Raw genomic sequence first — 19840 nt, forward strand, 5'->3', positions numbered from 1 at the left:
TTTTATATAATTATATATGTGTCAAACTTTGATAGAAGCTTTCAATTTGAATGGGAAAATTATTAAAGAAATTATGAAGCTTGGTTAAAATTTGATATGTTCACAACTTTAAAAAGTAATCAGAAAAACTATAGTTATAATAATAATAAAAATTATTAGAAAAATTATAGGTATAATAAAAATAATAATTTATTATTAGTATTAAATTTGTTTTATATACATCTAAAAACATGTAAATATTTATAATAATAATTTCTAAAAATATATTATATATTTATATATAAACTAAAGATTTAAAAATATAGGTAATGGGAGATTTGAATTCTTAAAATATCAATGAATTTAGATTAAATAAGCTCTCAAGGAATTAGGAACAAATTGAGAAAAAATAAGTTTAGAAGGACCTAAAATGTGATTAACCATTTTTCAGATTTATGCGGTGATATTTTTCAAGTTTAGGGACCTAAAACGTGCGAACGTTCATTTTAGGGGCTAATTTTAGAGTTCACTTTAAAAATAATTCACAAACTACAGTACATTTTATTAAACCTCAATTGATGGTGAGATGGTTTTCCATTAAAGTAGAATGTTAAAAAAAGAATGTTTAATTTGGTCAATTTTTTTAAAATAAAAAAAATATATTCATATTTGGTGGTTTAAAATTTAATAGTATAAAACACGTGCTTCATTTTATTTCCATAATATAGCATTGTTGACCAAATAATGACATAGATATATCATCACAGCATCAACATCTGTGACATCTGATCATCTACATATGCATATGCTTCACGTTGCACCCAATCATTCTTTATGCAATTATTGTCTCTCTCAAAATAGTAAATAGAAAACGAAATTTGCAATAAAAAGAAGTTTTTTTCAACAATAAAAAAAGAAAGTATCAAGAAGGCAGGATTACGTTTTACTTATTCAAATTTAAACATAATTTTTCCTTATTCAAATTCATGTAACGTGATTTTATACTTTAAAGAGACCAAAAGATGCATCACGTCACGCTGATAAATGCATAACAAACTTTTACAAAATTAAAAAAAGAAAATGTTCCATTTAGGAAGACGATTTATCTAAATTTTGCTATTTTTAAGACACAAGAGGATCCACTCTTCAAATGGGTAGCACACCATAGGCCCAAGGGTTCGAGTTAGGGAGTGTTGGGCCAAACCCAAGTGCTGTCGATTTGAATCTAAAATATCCTGTAGCTATAGTTTTCAGTCGTTTTATTTCAGTTGCGCTGGTATGAGCTCAATAGCTTTGGTTGATAGTAATGAATTATGGTATGAAATCGCCATCTACTTCAACTCCAGCTCATCGTGCGAACCCGTCCAATTTTAAAAAATCCTACTTTCGCCGGACAGTGAGCATTTTTGCTGAGTTTCTCAATTTTAATTTTACACTTGTTTTCTTGTTGTAGTATGTTGTTTATACTCTCTCTATATCCGATTGAAGGTGTGTTTGGCGGATTGGTGGTTGGTTAACTCCGAAAATGAGGTCCAAGGAAGGCGACTCGCCGTTGGAGGGCTTACCGACCAGGGGTATGTTGCTTCTTTTTGCGTTCTTCATATCTTCAACAACATAGGCTTTTCAAATGCTCTTGAAATAGTTGGTTTGTTGTGGGGATAACTCAAGAACATATTTTGCTCATGTGATTATTTCTGAAGGGTTACAATCAATTGTTTTTACTTAAATTCTGGTTCCCCTTCGCCCAGCGTTCTCCCTAAACATTTCTAGCAGCTGTTTTTGGTTCCCCTTTGTATATTTTATAAAGAAACTTAGTTGCCTCAAAATAACAGTATTAATAATGCAGCTTGCTCGGCTTTCTATTCGAGGTTGTTTGCTCAGGTTGCTTTTCTATGAAATATATTTGCCAAGATTATGTGTGAGAGCTTCTATAGCATGAAGGTTTGAGTCCATGAAAAGTGACTATAAACTGCAAATGCTGACTGATTGCTAATCCATCAGCTCATAGTACCTAATTGCTTATGACCTTCAAGTATGTAAATGAGTTTTATTTTTATCTAATGTGGGAAAAGGCTAGCTCTAAATTGCCCAGTTTCATGAAATGGGTTTTATTGTTCTTTAGATTTCACCGTGAAACGAGCTTTGCTTGTGGGAAATACTTGACGGGTTGTGTGTTTTAATGGGCAAAGGATTTTATCGTTTTACACATCTATCACCTCTTAATAAGTGTGTAGCAAACAAGCTCTCAACATACTTGTTTTGCAGAATTCATGGTTCAGTGGGACTGTGGGAGCTTTATCTTATCTTCTTTCCTGATATGTCATTCTATGGCACCCTCGTGATCTAATAATGGTATTATTGTGGACATTTGACATGCTATGCAACTTTGCTTTGTTAGGTGGAATTCTAATAAGTTGATGATTTACATGATTTCTTCTCTTAAGAATTCCATCTGATTTAGTGCCATAGGAAACAAGCCAGGCGAGAGTTTACATCAGCACCGATCCTCAAAAGTTATGATGACTTCACTATTGAAACCGCTGATGGGATTTGTGTTATGCTTAAGGGCTTCATAAACAAAGATCGCACATTGGAACATGGGTTTCCATCTGATGTAAATTCCCATTGCTTTTCATGTCTTTTGAGAGGCATCATTGCCGTATCACATAACACAATGATTGTTATAAATCTGGTATCCACTTATTTTATTGTTATTCAACACAAGGATGAACTTTGTGTTACTAATGTGAATTCAGGAACATTATTTTGCACTTAAAACTTATAGCTGCTGTATCATCACATGCACATGTAAAATGCTGAAAGCTCAAGATAGAAGTTAATGATTCAGTTTAATTTCCCATATTTTCATGCTAGAATATGCTTAAACCTCTAAAAACATTCATATTTTGGTTGTCTTTATTTTAATTAGATAAGCATTTTGGGTTTGTAAATATAAGTTATTAATCTTTCATCATTCAATACTTTACAGGTTTTCAACCATTTTGTTTTTGGGTTTCCACTTTACTGGAAGGAGTATGATGAAAAGTTTTTGTGTAAAGAGCCTCCCTCCAAGGGCATTGTGACAGACAAATTCTCTGAGCAACTCTCGCAGGGACTTGGATGTATGTCTACCAGCTTATTTTTTTGAGTGCTGTGCAAATTGCAGAGAAATTTTTTATTTGATCATTGGAAAAAGTGAACTTTTGCACCCAAACTTCTCGACTGCAACTTGCCTACCCAATTTAGCAAGTTTTGGCAAGATGCCACATGGCCACACTGTTTCTGCTGGAAATCCACCGTGACTGGCATGCATAAAAATTTGAGGGCATGTTTTCTCTTTTGCATCTACACTAGTTGACGAAATAGTCCAAATAACATAAGTTAAACAGTTTTTGGTGTCGGTAGAAGAATATATGTTCAGTTCTAATTCATTTCCTACCTGAGATATTAATCCTTTTGTTTGGAAAAAAAACAGGCTCAAAAACCACCATGTATGTTTCATGAGAGTGAGCCGAAAAGTGTATTCTAGCTAAAAGTTTTACCTGCTGCAGCTTTAGTGGTAAAAAAATTTTGTGAAAATTAGTTTGTGTGTTTCAATTGGAAAAAATCTAGATGCATAGACCATTGTTCAATGGCAAAATTGTACTTGTTCCCGTTTAATCTTTATCCTTACTGTTTTCTGCTACTAATTGTTAAGCAATAGGAGGTGCACACCCACAATTAGACTGTCATGAAAAGGACTTGGGGTCACAAAGAAGAATTGAAGCCAAGGGTAGGTGGAAAGGCAAGCAAGATAAATCTTTGGGTGTTCAATTCCTTCGTAAACATATTGTTAGTGGTCTTCAGGACGAATCATATTGTGGAGACACCTGTGTTGAAGGCCATACTGCTCCTTATCTACCTGCGAATTGTCTTGAGAACAAGGTAAAATCATCTTCAGATTTAAGTTGCGATGGAATCATCAAGGTATCTGCCGATTATTCTCAACTCAGTGATAAAGGAGGAACACTGCTTGCATGTCACTTACGTAATAAGAAGATAAAACGGGGAGCTGATAACTCAAGGAAGATGGATGGCAAAAAAGCAAATACCAACTCTGACTGGGATATGAGCTCATCAGAGAAAATTCCGAGCCTTAATGAAGTAAGAGTCGTGACACCTTCAAAAAGAAAGTTCAGAGTGAAAGAGATGAAAAATCAAAGATCAACTGGAATATCAGATTGTGAGAAAATCAGGTTTAACTCTATTTCATCAGTCGGCTTCGGGGAACTAGAATCAGAACTAGTTGTTGACAAAGAACCAGTGAGTAGCAACAACTGTAATTCTGAGGTTAGTGGTCTCTACAAAACTGCATATATATAATAATATTTGGTTTGGCAGATGCACTGTTTCTAAATACATGGATCTGACCAATTCCTGATACTTGTGATTAGGACAAGGGTATCAGAGAAATTAAAACTAGAAGCAGCACCCGTATGGCCAAAACTAATGCTACAGAGTTACCTTCTACACCTGCTGTTTCATCCAAGTCACATGACTCACATCATACTCCAGCTTCCGCAGACAATCATAGGGGTACTTTAACTAATGGGAAAAGTAGTCTGTCGGAGAAGGCTAAGGCTTTGGGCAAGGCGACCAGACAAAAATCCATGCCTGTTAGTAAGGTTGGCGTCTATGTTAAACTTATTCCCTAAGTGGTGGTGTTTACATTGAGTGAGGATATATTATTTTCATTAATCCATCTCATCACTCCAGGCGCAACAAACACATTAGGTATATATGGTCCCAGGGATTGGGGGAGGGGAAGAACTAAAACATGATGTAATACACTCTAGTTTGTGTGTGGTTTCTTTCACATATATCTCCAATCATTCTTCCCTTTTTGCATTTACGATCATCAGAAAAGTTAATCTTTGTTGAGTCGGCAGATTTTCTGCTTGGGCGGGAAATTTCTTCCTGATCAGCGCTTGGTACTTGGGGCATGTCCATTTTGGCTTCTAGAGCATAAAATTTTATTGTCTATGCATTTGTATCAGATATCATTAGAGACTGGATACTAGCTATATGATGACCTTTATCTCTCTCTCCCTTTTTTATCACATACATGTTTGTTAAATTTAGTAGATCTCAATCTTGACTACTCAACATAACTCTTCTGTTTTAGTGTAGCCTGATCTGTAGTACTTGGTTTCTGTTACACAAAAGTAAACCATTTATTTTTCATCTACTTTTTGATCAGGAAACTCCAAAAACGGAAAAGGAAAAGGGTTGGAATGCATCACCCCAGTCATGTAGTTTCCGCAGATCTCGATCAGGTGAGTATATCTTCCATATCTTGAGTCGTAATAGACCTATACTATCACTCTATCAGTAGGAATAATTATTCCGGTTTTCTTCATATCTTAGCTTCACATTTATGAATTAATTGGTATTACTGTTTAATGCTTCTTCAAGCACTCTAAACCTATTCAATCATCTAGAGGGAAGTTTGATCTTCTAATGATGTTGGAAATCTTACAGGGAGATTGCTGATGCCTACCTTGGAATTTTGGCGCAATCAGAGGGCTATTTATGACACGGTTTGTTTTAACTTTTGTGATATACTTATGATATGGTTTGTCTTACCTTTTGTGATATACTTGCTACTTGTCCTGATTTATGAATCTCTGCGATGACTTGGTATAGAGTATTTATTAAATTCGTGAGCTTACTTGGTCATACATCAAAGATTTGTAGAGTTTTGAGAACACTGAGCAATCCAGTAATAGAGGGTCTACTTGCTTATAGTATGTTATTTGATCAATTTGGTAATATACTAATATTTGATGTAAGAGAAAAATTTGCATCCTCTATAGAAGAAGTATTTGACTTCTTTACTTGCTTCACATTAACATAGTATACTAATCTGTTTCCAAATTATAGTGTGTTATCGTTGGTTGTAAATTTATCCTTCGAAAATGAGAAGTAAGAAACTTATCTCCCTTCAAATTCCTCTTTTCCTTTTTTCTATCGATAAGAATTTGACCCCTTCATCATTTTCACTTCAACAAGGGATAATATTATCATGAGGTATTGGGGTGATAATATTATCCCTCACTGGAGTGAAAATGATCAATAAGAAATGGTAAATTCTTTTTATATAATAGGATGGAAATGAAAGGAGGAATTTAAGGGGTGATAAATTTACAACCAAACAGAGCACACCAATAATGGTCCAATTGTGAATATACAAACCTAATTGTGAAAGCTGATTAATGTTCCTACTTACTGAAGATGATAAATGACTGTCACGCCGCTGTTAGTTAACCTCTGAACTGGAAAAAGGTTATAGTATTGGCATAAACCACTTATACATCATTTCAGTAGCTAGCTATCTCTATTTTTTTGGGGTGTAGTGTATGTGTGTACAACTTTGTGCATTGTACGGATCTTTTACTCTTGTTTACATCACCATGCAATGCCTTCTGTTCACATTAGAAACCCCGACTGTTGGACTAATGTCAAAAATTAAAACATACATCAGGATCGAACAATCACTGGATTTGAGGAAGGCGTGCAGCCCTAACAGCTTAGAAATGGTATGTTGCTATAAAATCATCATATATGAGAACGTGGACCTGTTTTCTAAGCATTTTTTGTGGCAATATTCTGCGAATTCATGGAAGTTAGTATCTTGTAATAAATGGATAAATGTTGAAATATAGATATTTTCCTCACAGGAACATAATGTAGGAAGCAGTCCATTCTCAACGGAACTTCAGGGCTGATTGTGTTGATCCTTTCAACTGCAGTTGCTCTGGTCATCATGTTGATAAGCTGTATTAAGGTATGTATATGTAATCAGTAATTATGCATCAGCTGTAAATGCAATTTAGTTTAAAACTAGAGCTGTACCCTAATGAAATGCATTGTGGCCATAGGAGTATTTTGGACAGAGATACTAGTAGGTATGGTTTGGTGCCGATGTGTATTAATTTAGATATTGTGTCAAAACGATGTCGTTTTGGCTACTTGACTTCGACTTTTCTTCTCAAGAGCTAATGAAGCAAATAGAGTTTAAGTCGAAAGAATCTATAAATCAGAACTAACGTTAAGGTGTCAATTTTTAAAATTTGGTAAACGATGATAAAATTTTATCAATTGATAACGAAAAATAGTAATTAAACAAAATCAATAATACCTAGTCATGTGCATTCAAGCTAGTTGAGAAATTTTGAAATATTCATTTAAAAATTTTTATGGCTTTGAACATATAATTAAATACTCCATATGAAGCTAGTGCATAATAATATGATATAGCATCTAGATTCATGCGACTCCATTTAATATGGCGTATGACCAAAGCCAGAAGCATGCATGTGCACCTTTGCATCAATTTTGATACCTTGTCTCCCCATCTTCTCTACACCTTAACTTTTGTATTTACCCCTTTTATTTTATCTTTTGGTGATAAGAAAATGTATTTAAAAATGAATTTGAGCATGGTATATTTATCATTCCAACTATTGAATTTGGAAGTATTCTTACATATGCACGTTTGAGTCAGAGGTCTCCATTTCATTGCAGCAATATAGGGACTATTCTATGATTGAACTTTATAATTTTTTAATATTGAAATCATCCAATATAGATAGGTCTCCAGTCAATCTAGCAATCTCGGGACTGCGCTATGATTTCGACTTTATATTTTTTAATTTCAATATTGACTTGGCTTATAGCAACTCCATATGTTACTTTATTTTAGAGTTAACTATGTTTACCCTATCCTAATTAAAAATTTTCGTATTGCAATAATTGAGAACTATTTTAAGATCTACAAATGATGAATCTCCCTTGCTTGTTGAATGTAACCAGGGTTCATATCCATGAGGGGCGAAAAATTGTGTTTGTACATTTAATTTTTACTGCAAATGTAATTATTTTGAACGTTGAGTACAAAGAGAAGTGTGTTTTCATTACGCTCAACCTTTTTAAAGAGACGTGATTATCTCGGTAAATTTGATGAGTAACCTTAAAGTACTTTAATAACCGAAGTTAATTGAAATTCAGCGACATAAAATGGAGTATATATGGGACATATCAACTTGAATATTGTAAAAGTTTTGTGCAGATCTCATCATCGTAGTGAAGCACACTTTGTAATTATAACTCCAAACACTAAACCTAGCTTTTAGGGAAAGGGCAATAAACATTTGGTATGCAGATCCGACAGCATCGACACGATTCGACAGTAAGAGGAGACAAGATCTTGTAATGCCGCTAAACATTAAAAATCATATGAAAACTTTTTATCCCGCTTTACCAAAGTGATGCACAACTTTATAAAAGTGGATTATATGAGAATCGAGCTAGTATTGCTTTGGGAAATATGATGCCTCACATCAATAGGATATTTTATAGTAGTATTAGATTAAGTTATCTTTTAAAAATTGTCCTAAAAGGCGTAATTCATCCATGAGATACTAGTATTAATTAAGATTCTCCCTACACATGAATTAATAACGATAATCGACAAAATATACAATGACATTGAAATTTAAATAACGTAGGCATAAGATGGGGGATAACTAATTAAACCCCTCTTTTTTTAATTGAATGCACACATTTAGAGAGAGTGACAAACAAAATTCATTCTTAACCGATTAAATATTATGGTCCGTCCATTCAACTATTTTGCCTACTAATCGAAACTCGAACATCCTCATGGCAATGCTGGCATGATTTAGACACAAATCACAGGCACAGTTTCTATTTATCTAAATCAATGCAAATGCGATTCCAACACAAGATTTTATGCATATTTTGTTAATTAAGTAGTAAAATAAATAAAATTAGAGAAATAGAGAAAATTCTCTTTTCTAAATCAATATCAATGTAATACTCCCATCCTCATCATGTTTAATGCGAAATATTTCATTTTCAACACGATATTTTCTGCATAATTTTTATGAGTTAAGTATATAGAAAATAAAATTAGAGAAATACTCATAGAATAGAAAAAAAATAACATTTCAATTTTATGTAACATGTTATTAATGGGATATCTCAATAAAAATAATTAGATCACTTCAAATAGGATGGAAGGAATATAAAATTTAATCGAGTTTGCCAAATTTATTTAATTTTAGAGTGTTCGTTAATAACCTTCTTTTTTTCATACTCCATGAAATTTATTTATCATTGTACTTACTTACTCTTCATGAACATCTTTATATTTAAGATTATGTTACATTTAATTTTTTTTATATACTGATAAATACATGAAAAAATCACTGAAATATCATTTACACAACTCTACGTCCGGACATAATCATGAATAGAATAAATTGAAAAATACATTTAAAAAGTTTTGGAAAATGCATTTATGATAAAAATGGGAGGAAAATGGTAGAGTTGAAAAAAATGAGTAGTATTAAATATTAATGGCAGGATAACTATCTCTCATTTAATAGGAATATTATATCTAAGTTATAATTCCATGGGAGATGCCCTCAAAAAGCAAGAGGCAGTGATGATGGAAAAAAGGGTGCGTTTCTGAGTTTGGTGATGGTGTTGAGGACCTCGGGAGTGAGAAGGCGCCAGGGGATAATACTAATTTCTCAGGTGCTTACAACGCTGACGTCGGCGGCAGCTGCCCTCTTGTTCATGCCCGAGATCTTTCTCGGCGGTTATGATCAGAGCAGGATCTATTTTTTCGCGGAGGCCAACAGCGGCTCCGGCGGAGGGGGAAACGTCCTCATTCCCTCCTCTTTCAATGTCGGAATAGCCATCGCTGTCACGGCCATGGCCGGTCTCGCGCTCGCCGCTACCCTCGTCTACTCCTCCCGTAGGTAAAGACGAACACAAATCAAATCAATCATTACTTTTCATCATCCTTAGCTGTAACCCTAGCAGACGGATTTGGGAGATTTTTTTTTGTTATAGGTTTGAATTAGATCAAGTAATCAGATAATTAGGTTTATCATAAATGTTGGTACAAAAACAACCATTGATGAAGGCGCTGAGGCGGAGCCACATCTTTCTGGGGTCGAATAATAAGACGCCGTCTTCGTCATCTTCTTCGTGGAGTCATTTGAGATCGGTTTTGTTAGTCGTTGCTTCTTCATCATCATCCTCGTCTTCCTCACTGGTTTCTTCTAATCGGTTAGTTTTTTTTTCACTCTACTCCTTTCTTCTTCTTCTTCTTCTTCTTCTTCAGACTTTCGGGGTCTTGATCCTTTGTTTTTTTTCATCCATTGTCTAAAAATTTCTTTTTTTTCCGTATCTTTTTAGTTCCCTCTCCTAGCGTTTCCTTCCTCATTTCTCAATCCCGGAGGCTCTTGTCTAATACTAGTAGTGTAGTATAATCAAAGCCTATTTGTCTGTACTGACTATTGATATGGTGAATTAGAAGATTTCTGGTGACCAAAAGGTACCTGTGGCGATCAGAAAGTTGTTAGAATTGGGACTTTCTTACTAATATCTGGAAGGTGATAATCAAATTCCTAGAGTTAAGAGACAAATTAATTAGCATTTTGAATTCAGTAGAGGATAAAAAATGTAGCTTTTGCTATACCCTTCGGTTCGTACAGGTCTAATTTCTTACACTGACTCAAGATGTCATTCGAGCTACCTTCTAGGGAATAGTCAGGATTGTGCATAGTTGATGTGAAGATTATGTAGTTCCCATTCACCTTTTATTCATCTGCATTCTACTTACTGTTTCTTTTTCTTGCGATGGAATGTTATATTTTTTGATCAATTCTTTACAGCAGAAGCCTTACATCTCCTTGGTCTAGAAGGAGAAGGAAACATGCTCTCTTGGCCAAACAATGGAAGGGTTTGTTTGATGCTGATGGGAGACTTTCAGATGGAGGAGTCAAATTTTTGAAGAAAATCCGTACTGGGGTATGCTCCTAGTTTAGGAAAAAATTGTGTTACAACCTCAATGCAATTTTCTCAGGATCTTATTCTGTAGTATATTATTATTATTTACTAACTTCAATTAATTATCTAATTTGTTGCAGGGTGTTGAGCCTAGCATACGGATGGAGGTTTGGCCCTTCCTTCTTGGAATGTAAGCTTCCTCAGTTGTTGTTTTCACCGTTTTATTGCAACTTTGATTATCATTCAATTTGAGAAGTTCCAATTGATTTAGATCCATCATCCCTTGCACAAGCAATCTTTATAAGCTTATGATCTCGCTCTCAACATGCTGGCTGTAATTATTTATATTATATATAGCTTATGACAAGAACTGTTCAATGACATAATGATATGCACTTCACAGTTTTCTGATAAAAGATTGTGGATATTCTTTTGCCATGGCATTGTTTTCATATTCAGTCTGACAATTCACGTTCTTAAAGCTTTTAATGGTTTCTTTATGAGTCTACTTGGTGTTTACACTTCCTTTGTAATGAAAAGATAGAGCCTTCATTGGTCACTAGCTAAAAACTTCAGTTACTATATGACTCTAGATTGTAACCTAAAAAGAACCCCTCCCCCTCCCACCAAAAAAGAGAAAAAAATTCTAGGTTCTATGCTTGACGTTAATGAAGAGGGTGGTGAGCATGCTTGTTTTAAGACTAAATTGTAATTTTATTGATAATTGCTCTTGGGATGCGAAGATTATGTGCCGTTATTCATTATGAAACAATTATGCATTCCCAAAAGAAGAGTATATTCTTGCTGCATCTTATGGTAGTGCATTTTTCCCCTTTTCTGTCTCTCACCGTGATTTTGCATGCTAATTTTTATTAATTGGGCTGTTTGTCATCACAGGTATGATGTGAGAAGCTCAAAGAGTGAGAGAGATGCCACTAAAGCTCAAAAGAGGTACCCTCTCTGTCACATTATGAGTGATCTATTTGATTTGGGCATGTATATTAAGAAAGTTGTGTTTTTTTTGTGTGTAAAAAATTCCTTTTTTCCACTTATAAGTTGTATACAAGCCTCCTATGGGATGGAGGGAGTATGTTTTACTCTCACATGGTCCTATTTTGGTTGGAGCTGGAAAGGAGAATACCCCTGCAACCCACCCCTTAAAAAGCTAAATGTAAAGGAACCAATATTCTTGTATTGTTTTCTGGGAAGCTATTCTTTGTTTATGTTATGTCTTTATGCAGCTCTTTCACTGAGATCAGTAGGTAGATTCAAATGAGGTTAGGTCAAGCTAGGATCAATTTTTCTAAGTACTTGACATGCAAGGTTGATTAAAACAGTGAGTGAATGGCCTTTCTTCTTTTGTTTTTCATAATCACTAGATGCATCCTTAAAATCTGGTTTATGTAGGAATCGTTGGTTTGAAATTTGAACATCTGCATAAATGGCAAAGCTGTTTTTCAATCTTAATATTAGGTGATAATATTTTCATGTCTTTTTCTGTCACCGTGCCAGACACATGCCAAGGGTGTTGATGCAAAATGGGTCTGGTTTATTTTCTTTGATTTCCAAATTCCAACAAATGCATGTTTGCTCAAAACCTTCCATTATGATTCATCTTTTTTTTTCTCTTGCAACTTATTTATATTCATTGTATTACCACAGGAAAGAATATGCAGAGCTACGGAAACAGTGTCGTCAAATTTCCAAACGTGGTGAACAGAGTTTTAAATTAAAGGATACATCTGGAAACAATAGCGAAGAAGAAGATGGGGAAGATACCAGTCAAGTTTTTGATTCTTCAAGTCTGGATGAAGCTACAAGTACCAGACCTTCTCAATTGACAGAGGTTACTAGTTCGTCTGTTGAGGTGCGTGGACACAGGGAGTTAGTGGAGCAGGAAGAAGACAATGGTGAAATTACTAATGAAAACATCTCTGAAGCTGAAACGGACCCATTGGATTCTGATTCCTCTGATGATCTGGAGGACACCAAACCTCTTATCACATCAATGGAAATTGAAGATGATAATCTTTATGAGCCTGTGTATTCAGCTCTTGGCAATCTAATCACGAGGCCAGTCTCTTATAAAGTTGGAGATTTTGCAACATGGCAGCGGATCATACGCCTTGATGCTATACGGGCTAATGCTGAATGGGTAATTTATTCTCCTTGTCAAGCTTCAGTATCAAAAGACAAGGCCTGGCAACTAGCAGAGAGTGTTGGATTGAAGGACTATGATCATCTTGAGCCATCTAGAGTTTATCACGCAGGTCGCCTTGTCGCTATCCTAGAAGCTTATGCTTTGTACGATTCTGAGATCGGTTATTGTCAGGGTATGAGTGATTTGCTGTCTCCAATCGTATCCGTGATAGAGGAAGACTATGTGGCATTTTGGTGCTTTGTGGGTTTCATGCGGAGAGCTAGGCATAACTTCCGTCTTGATGAAATTGGAATCAGGAGACAGCTGAACATTGTTTCAAAAATCATAAAATGCAAGGATTCACATCTGTACAGGCACTTGGAGAATCTTCAAGCGGAAGACTGTTTTTTTGTTTATAGAATGGTGGTAGTGTTGTTTAGAAGGGAGCTAACGTTTGAGCAGACGCTTTGCCTGTGGGAAGTGATGTGGGCAGATCAAGCAGCAATTCGAGCAGGAATGATCAAATCTGCATGGCGACAAATGAGGCTAAAGGCTCCACCAACGGAGGATCTGCTACTGTATGCAATAGCTGCTTGTGTGCTTCAAAAGCGGAGGTTGATCATAGACAATTATAGCAGCATGGATGAAATCATGAAGGAGTGCAACAGCATGGCTGGTCATCTTGATGTTTGGAAACTCTTGGACGACGCACATGATTTGGTAGTCACCCTCCATGACAAGATTTAGCCCCATAGCTTTTTCTTTTTTACTTTTCTTTCTTTCATCCACACACAAAAAAGCACAACTTGTATCTTTTGCCTTATTTATGAATTTCACTCTGTATTATTGCCCGCGCTGTGGACTCCCTAGTGAAGTGGCAACATGCTCTTACAAGGAAATCATTTGAGTCGAGGTTGTGCTTTGAGTTTACGCAGACATATACATATACGGAGTAGTTGATTTCCAGAACATCAAAATGAAAGTAAGCTATTAACCTCATACTCCTTCCGTAGAAGTCTATGAATAGGAGTCTCATTTCTTTCCAGCGCGGATTTTAAGAAATGTTAAAAAAAAGTAGGCGGAAGAAAGTTGGTGGAACAGGGGTTCCACTTATATATATTAGTATAAAATGATATGTGAATGTAATGAGTTAGTAGAATGTGTATCTCTTTACCATTTATAGTAATTATGAACTGAGATTTTTATTTTCGGATGAACCAAAATGAAAAATGAGACTCTTATTCGCGGATGGAGGAGTATAAAACACTGTACTAGATTTTTTTTGGAAATGCAGCGATTAGCCATTTGATCTGTGTTCTTAATATCAATACTTTACTTGGACACTACAAAAATTAAGTTGCTTGCTTCTACTTTATATACATATATATATTTCCCTTTGTATTTTTTTTTTATGTAAATTCACAACCTTTGTCTTTGGTGCACGTCAATATAAAGTTAAGTCGTAGTAATAAAAAACGTTAGTAGTAGTAGTAAAATGCTAGACAAATGGGCCTTTTACTGCGAATGGGGCTAGGCCCGTATTGTTTAACCAACAAAGATCGAAAAAAGGAAAGAAATGATCAATTTTGTTGTGTCAGTGAAAAATAAATCTGGAATAATAGAATAGAATTTCACTACAATTAGTCGTTGCATAATTTGCATTTCAGTGTTGAGAGAGAGAGAGACAGAGACGGAGAGAGATCTCTGTTCCCTCTCCCGGTTCCCATATCTCAATCTTTACTGCCATCGCTATGTCTACGAATCCCGACCACTCCGAATTACAAAACGGATCACCCGAACCATTAGCTGCTGAAGCCGCCGCGCCACCGACCCAAGCTGTTACAGAGAGCCCACTGATTCAGGCCCAAGATCTATCAGCTGAAGAAACGGAACAAGCAGCTGCAATTAGGAATCCAATCGGAGGCCCGATAGCAGAAGCCCATTGTCGTGAAGCCCGTGCTGGAAAACAACCCACATATTTGAAGGATTACGTGTTGAGTTTGGAAACTGCCACACATGATTGAACGTGTCCTCTGATGGTTAATTAGTTGGTTTTTCATAGTATTGCATTTTCCCATTTCCTAGTAGTGGATAGTATAGCACGTTTCCATTTCTTAGTTGGTTATTGCATTTCCCATTTCCTTGTAGTGGCTAGATAGCACGTCTCCCTTCCATAGTAGCGGTTAGTTGTAGCTCCTTATAAATTATGTACTCCTCATTGAGGAAAGGAGAGAAGAAAACAACTAATCTCAGTTTTTTTTTGTGTTCCCTTTCGTTAAATCCTTCTTGAGCTTTGGTTAAGGAGTAAGATCCTACTCCAAAGGATCTATTCTGTAACAATTTGGTGCTTTCATTGAGTCACAATGCATTCAAAATCAACTCCCCCACCTACAACATCCACCGTGGTCAATACCTCAGCAAATACCAACCACACACCCAACACTCCCACTCCTCACTCGGAGCAATTCCCGTCTCTTCCCCTTCCAATTCAACACCACTTTGATCGCCTACAACTCTCCACCAACACACAAATTGAATCGCTCGCGTCGACATTCACGCAACGCCTCGATCAGTTAATGGCTCTATATCACTCCTCACTTCAGCCACCTCCCTTTTCCTATGCTTCATCACCTCAAAATGTTCGGCCTCCCCCGACATCTTTTACCCCACACCAACACACTCCTTCCCTTTCCACTACACAAATATGTCCCACCCTTCCTGACTTTAGCTCAATTCACCACCCCCATACCTCAGTCACACTCCCTCAAATCATGCACCATCCATTCCACCCTGCTCATCCCACCTTTCCTCAAAACACTACACCAACAGCCTTCCGCGGCTCCCAGCTTCGCCTCGAAGCCCCTAAATTCGATGGCCAAGACCCCACTGGCTGGCTTTTCCGTATATCAGAATATTTCGACTTTTATGCAACAGCCCCAACTGAGCGCCTTCGCTTGGTCGGTCTACTCCTCGAGGGCCCGGCATCTGAATGGTTTCAATGGGTTCGTAACAACATCATCCTTTCTTCTTGGGATGATTTTGTGGCTCAAGTCCGCCTCCGCTTTGACCCTGGCCACTTTGAAGATTATTTTGGGGCTCTCTCCAAACTGCAACAAACCTCCACCGTCCTCGCCTATCAAACAGAGTTCGAACGGTTGCTCAACAAGATTAGCGGTGTTGCCGAGCCAGCTTTGGTCTCAGTATTTATTGCGGGCCTCAAACCTCTCCTGCGCCGCGACCTTACTCTTCGTCGGCCGACTTCTCTAGCGGCGGCTTTTGCCTTGGCTCGTGAGCTCTCTGCTCAATATGTGGATACCATTTCTGCAGCCACTACTCCCCAACGCCGACAATGGTCTTCTCCAACTAGCTCCACTCCTTCACTATCCTCAACACCACCACCTACATCCAGCACCAATCTGCCACTGTCTTCCACTCGATCTGACCGCCCTATTCGGCGCCTCACCACTGCCGAAAAGTTAGCTAAAGATGCTCAAGGCTTGTGCTACTGGTGCGATAAAAAATGGCACCGAAATCATCGTTGTCAATCACGGTTGCTCTTGTTTGTTGGTGACGATGATGAGTCCCTGGACTCCTCTACTCCGCTGGACCCTTCCGCAGATGATATTCCAATCGCCGATGTGTCCACCTTGCAAAGTCTCTCGGCCTCTTCCAGTCCACGTTCGCTCCGCCTCACCGGCACTGTTATTGGCTCTCCAGTGCAAGTTCTTATTGATGGCGGAAGTACGCACAATTTTGTCCATCCTAATATTGTGGAGAAACTCCAACTACATGTGCAGCCCACTACCCCATTTCGGGTCTATGTAGGAAATGGAGATTCTTTATCTTGCACCAACCAATGCCTCGAGGTCCGCCTCCATATTCAAGGGTACGAGTTTCTGGTGGATTTATTTATACTACCCATTCATGGGCCAGATATTGTGCTCGGAGTTCAGTGGCTTCAATTGCTCAGGAGAGTGACTCATGACTATGCCTCTCTAACCATGGAATTCACTTGGCACGACTCCCCAGTTTTGCTGCGTGGTGATACATCTCCTCTGCGTCAGATTTCGATGAATCATTTATTTTCATTAGCAGATGCGGAGTCCCTATCGGCCTGCTATGAAATTGTTGTGCTTCCTCGGTCAGCACCGCAACTGTTGCAGCCTTCAGATCCCCCCTCTGATCTCCATCCCTCCGTTCGTGAGGTATTGCTTGCACACGCCCCAGTTTTCAGTCCTCCTCAAGGATTACCGCCGCGACGCCTATTTGATCATAGGGTATTTCTTAAAACTGGTACCTCCCCGGTTCATGTACGGCCATATAGATATCCTCATTTTCAGAAGTGTGAAATAGAGAAAATGGTTCAAGAAATGCTAGACCAAGGGCTTATTCGTCCTAGCCGCAGCCCATTCTCCTCACCCGTTCTGCTCGTTAAAAAAAAGGATGGCACATTTCGCTTCTGTGTGGATTATAGAGCCCTTAATGCAGTCACCGTACCAGACCACTTTCCAATACCTACGGCTGATGAACTCTTTGATGAACTTGGTGCGGTGCAGTATTTTACAAAGCTCGATCTTCGTTCAGGTTACCATCAAATTCGAATGCATGATCGTGACTCTCATAAGACTGCTTTTCGAACCCACGAAGGCCACTATGAGTTTCTTGTCATGCCCTTCGGATTGACGAATGCCCCATCAACATTCCAAGCTTGCATGAACCGTCTGTTTCGGCCATTCCTTCGGCAGTTTATAATCGTCTTCTTTGACGATATATTAATTTACAGCACCTCCCTTGATCTTCATCTCCGACATCTGGAAGCGACATTATCTCTTTTATTGGAGAATCATTTTTATGTCAAGCTTTCAAAGTGCTCATTTGGTAAAACTATGGTTGATTATCTTGGTCACCAAATTTCTGCCGGATGCCTTCATGCTGATCCCGCTAAGATTGAGGCAATGACTTCTTGGCCTACTCCAACAACGGTGCGACAATTGCGGGGTTTTTTAGGCCTCACGGGATACTATCGGAGGTTTATTGCCCATTATTCTCATATTGCGGCTCCGCTCACTGACCTATTAAAGTCCAACTCTTTCAAATGGACCGATGCTGCTACATCGGCCTTCACGGCGCTCAAGGTCGCAATGACTTCAGCCCCGGTTCTACATCTGCCTAACTTTTCGAAACCATTTATTATTGAAACAGATGCTTCAGCCACCGGCATTGGCGCTGTCCTTCTCCAAGATGATCACCCTATTGCTTTTTTTAGCAAGAAGCTTGGTCCCCGTCGCTTATCTGCTTCGACGTATCACCGCGAGCTATACGCTATTGTGGAAGCTATTCAAAAATGGCGTCAATATCTATTGGGTCGCACCTTTACTATTCGGACGGATCAACGGAGCTTGCGAGAATTATTGCACCAGATAATTCAAACTCCCGAGCAGCATTTCTTCATCCGTAAACTTATGGGGTATCAGTTTACTATTGAGTACAAGCAAGGCTCATCCAACCGTGTTGCTGATGCTCTCTCTCGGCGCAACGAAGTTGACGAACCGGCCCTTCTGCTGGAAACTTATTGTCAGCCTCCACCAGAGCTGATATCTACCCTCCGTAGGGAGAACAAGACACTGCCCGAATTACTTCAGCATCATGAGCTTGCAGCCCAAGGCAATCTTCAGCCTCCTTTTTCAATTCACGACGGGTTGGTGTTCTATAACCATCGTCTTTGCTTAAGTGCCAGTTCAAGTTTGATTAAATCCATCATTGAGGAATGCCATGCCACCCCTTCGGCCGGTCACCCGGGAGTTGATCATACCTTCCGAAGAGTTGCCACTTCCTTTTATTGGCCTCGGATGAGAGCTGATATCCGTCGCTTTGTTATGGCATGCATCACTTGTCAAACAACGAAGTACTCAACTAAGCCTCCGGCGGGCTTACTTCAACCACTGCCCATTCCTACTCAAGTTTGGGATGAGGTGACTATGGATTTCATCACGGGATTGCCTCCCTCCCGCGGCCTTGGCACAATTATGGTGGTCGTCGACCGTCTCACCAAGTTTGCCCATTTCGGAGCATTGCCTTCTTCCTTTGATGCACACCGCGTTGCTGCTTTATTCGTGGATGTGGTCATCAAGCTTCACGGATTTCCGGTGTCTATTGTCTCTGATCGTGACCCTATATTTCTTAGCAACTTCTGGACCGAGCTCTTTCGCCTCAGCGGCACTTCTCTTAAGCGGAGCACTGCCTATCATCCTCAAACAGACGGGCAATCCGAAGTTAAGAATCGTGGATTAGAACAATATCTTCGGGCCTTCGCTCATGCACGTCCCACACGTTGGACAATACTTCTTCCATGGGCTGAATTTGCATTGAATACTACCTTCCACGATGGGCTAAAAATGAGTCCGTTTCAAGCTTTGTATGGTAGACTTCCACCTTCTATTATACCATATACACCTCGATCCAGCACTCTACCAGCCGTAGATGACGTTTTATCTGAACGTGATGAACTTATGCGTCAGTTACGTCGCAATCTTGGCATCGCTCAGCAGCGCATGAGGGAGTCCGCCAATCGTCATCGCCGTGAGCTTACTTTTCAAATCGGTGACTTGGTTCTATTGAAATTACAACCTTACCGACAGTGCTCTGTGGCCCGAAAGCTCTCGGCTAAGATCAGCAAGCGTTTTTATGGACCATTCAAGGTTATTGAACGAGTAGGCGAAGTTGCTTATCGCCTCGAGCTTCCGGAGTCAGCTCGTATCCACCCGGTTTTCCATGTGTCTCTGCTCCGACCATACATTGCTTCGTCAACCCAACCTGTGGTTCAGTCACTCCCGGCAGACTTTATTGGGGATCGAC

General features: G+C 38.4%; 2 protein-coding genes across 10 annotated transcripts; both read left to right on the top strand.

Annotated features, from left to right (window-relative positions):
* Positions 1-1146: 1146 nt before the first annotated feature.
* On the top strand, positions 1147-7950 carry LOC121771129 (kinetochore-associated protein KNL-2 homolog). Of its 8 annotated transcripts, none has more exons than XM_042167919.1 (11): positions 1147-1375; positions 1468-1553; positions 2449-2671; positions 2969-3101; positions 3677-3903; positions 4018-4308; positions 4413-4643; positions 5219-5294; positions 5500-5558; positions 6503-6557; positions 6699-7046. In XM_042167919.1, the coding sequence occupies exons 1-10, from the start codon at positions 1286-1288 to the stop codon at positions 6542-6544; spliced, it is 1458 nt and encodes a 485-aa protein (XP_042023853.1). In that variant the 5' UTR covers positions 1147-1285; the 3' UTR covers positions 6545-6557; positions 6699-7046. The 8 variants fall into 8 exon arrangements, 7 of the variants coding, with proteins under 7 accessions (XP_042023853.1, XP_042023851.1, XP_042023852.1 ...); XR_006043939.1 differs by adding an exon at positions 7834-7950 and having other exon boundaries at positions 1149-1375; positions 3677-4308; positions 6699-6805; XM_042167920.1 differs by adding an exon at positions 2245-2331 and having other exon boundaries at positions 1322-1375; positions 2441-2671; positions 3677-4308.
* Positions 7951-9448: 1498 nt separating this feature from the next.
* Positions 9449-13923, top strand: LOC121771128 (rab GTPase-activating protein 22-like). 2 transcript variants are annotated; one of them, XM_042167914.1, is made up of 5 exons: positions 9449-9809; positions 10731-10866; positions 10986-11035; positions 11743-11796; positions 12508-13923. In XM_042167914.1, the coding sequence occupies exons 1-5, from the start codon at positions 9526-9528 to the stop codon at positions 13730-13732; spliced, it is 1749 nt and encodes a 582-aa protein (XP_042023848.1). In that variant the 5' UTR covers positions 9449-9525; the 3' UTR covers positions 13733-13923. The 2 variants fall into 2 exon arrangements, with proteins under 2 accessions (XP_042023848.1, XP_042023850.1); XM_042167916.1 differs by having other exon boundaries at positions 10734-10866.
* The last annotated feature ends 5917 nt before the right edge of the window (positions 13924-19840 follow it).

This window comes from Salvia splendens, chromosome 16 (genome assembly GCF_004379255.2).
Source record: "Salvia splendens isolate huo1 chromosome 16, SspV2, whole genome shotgun sequence".
Lineage (NCBI taxonomy): Eukaryota > Viridiplantae > Streptophyta > Magnoliopsida > Lamiales > Lamiaceae > Salvia > Salvia splendens.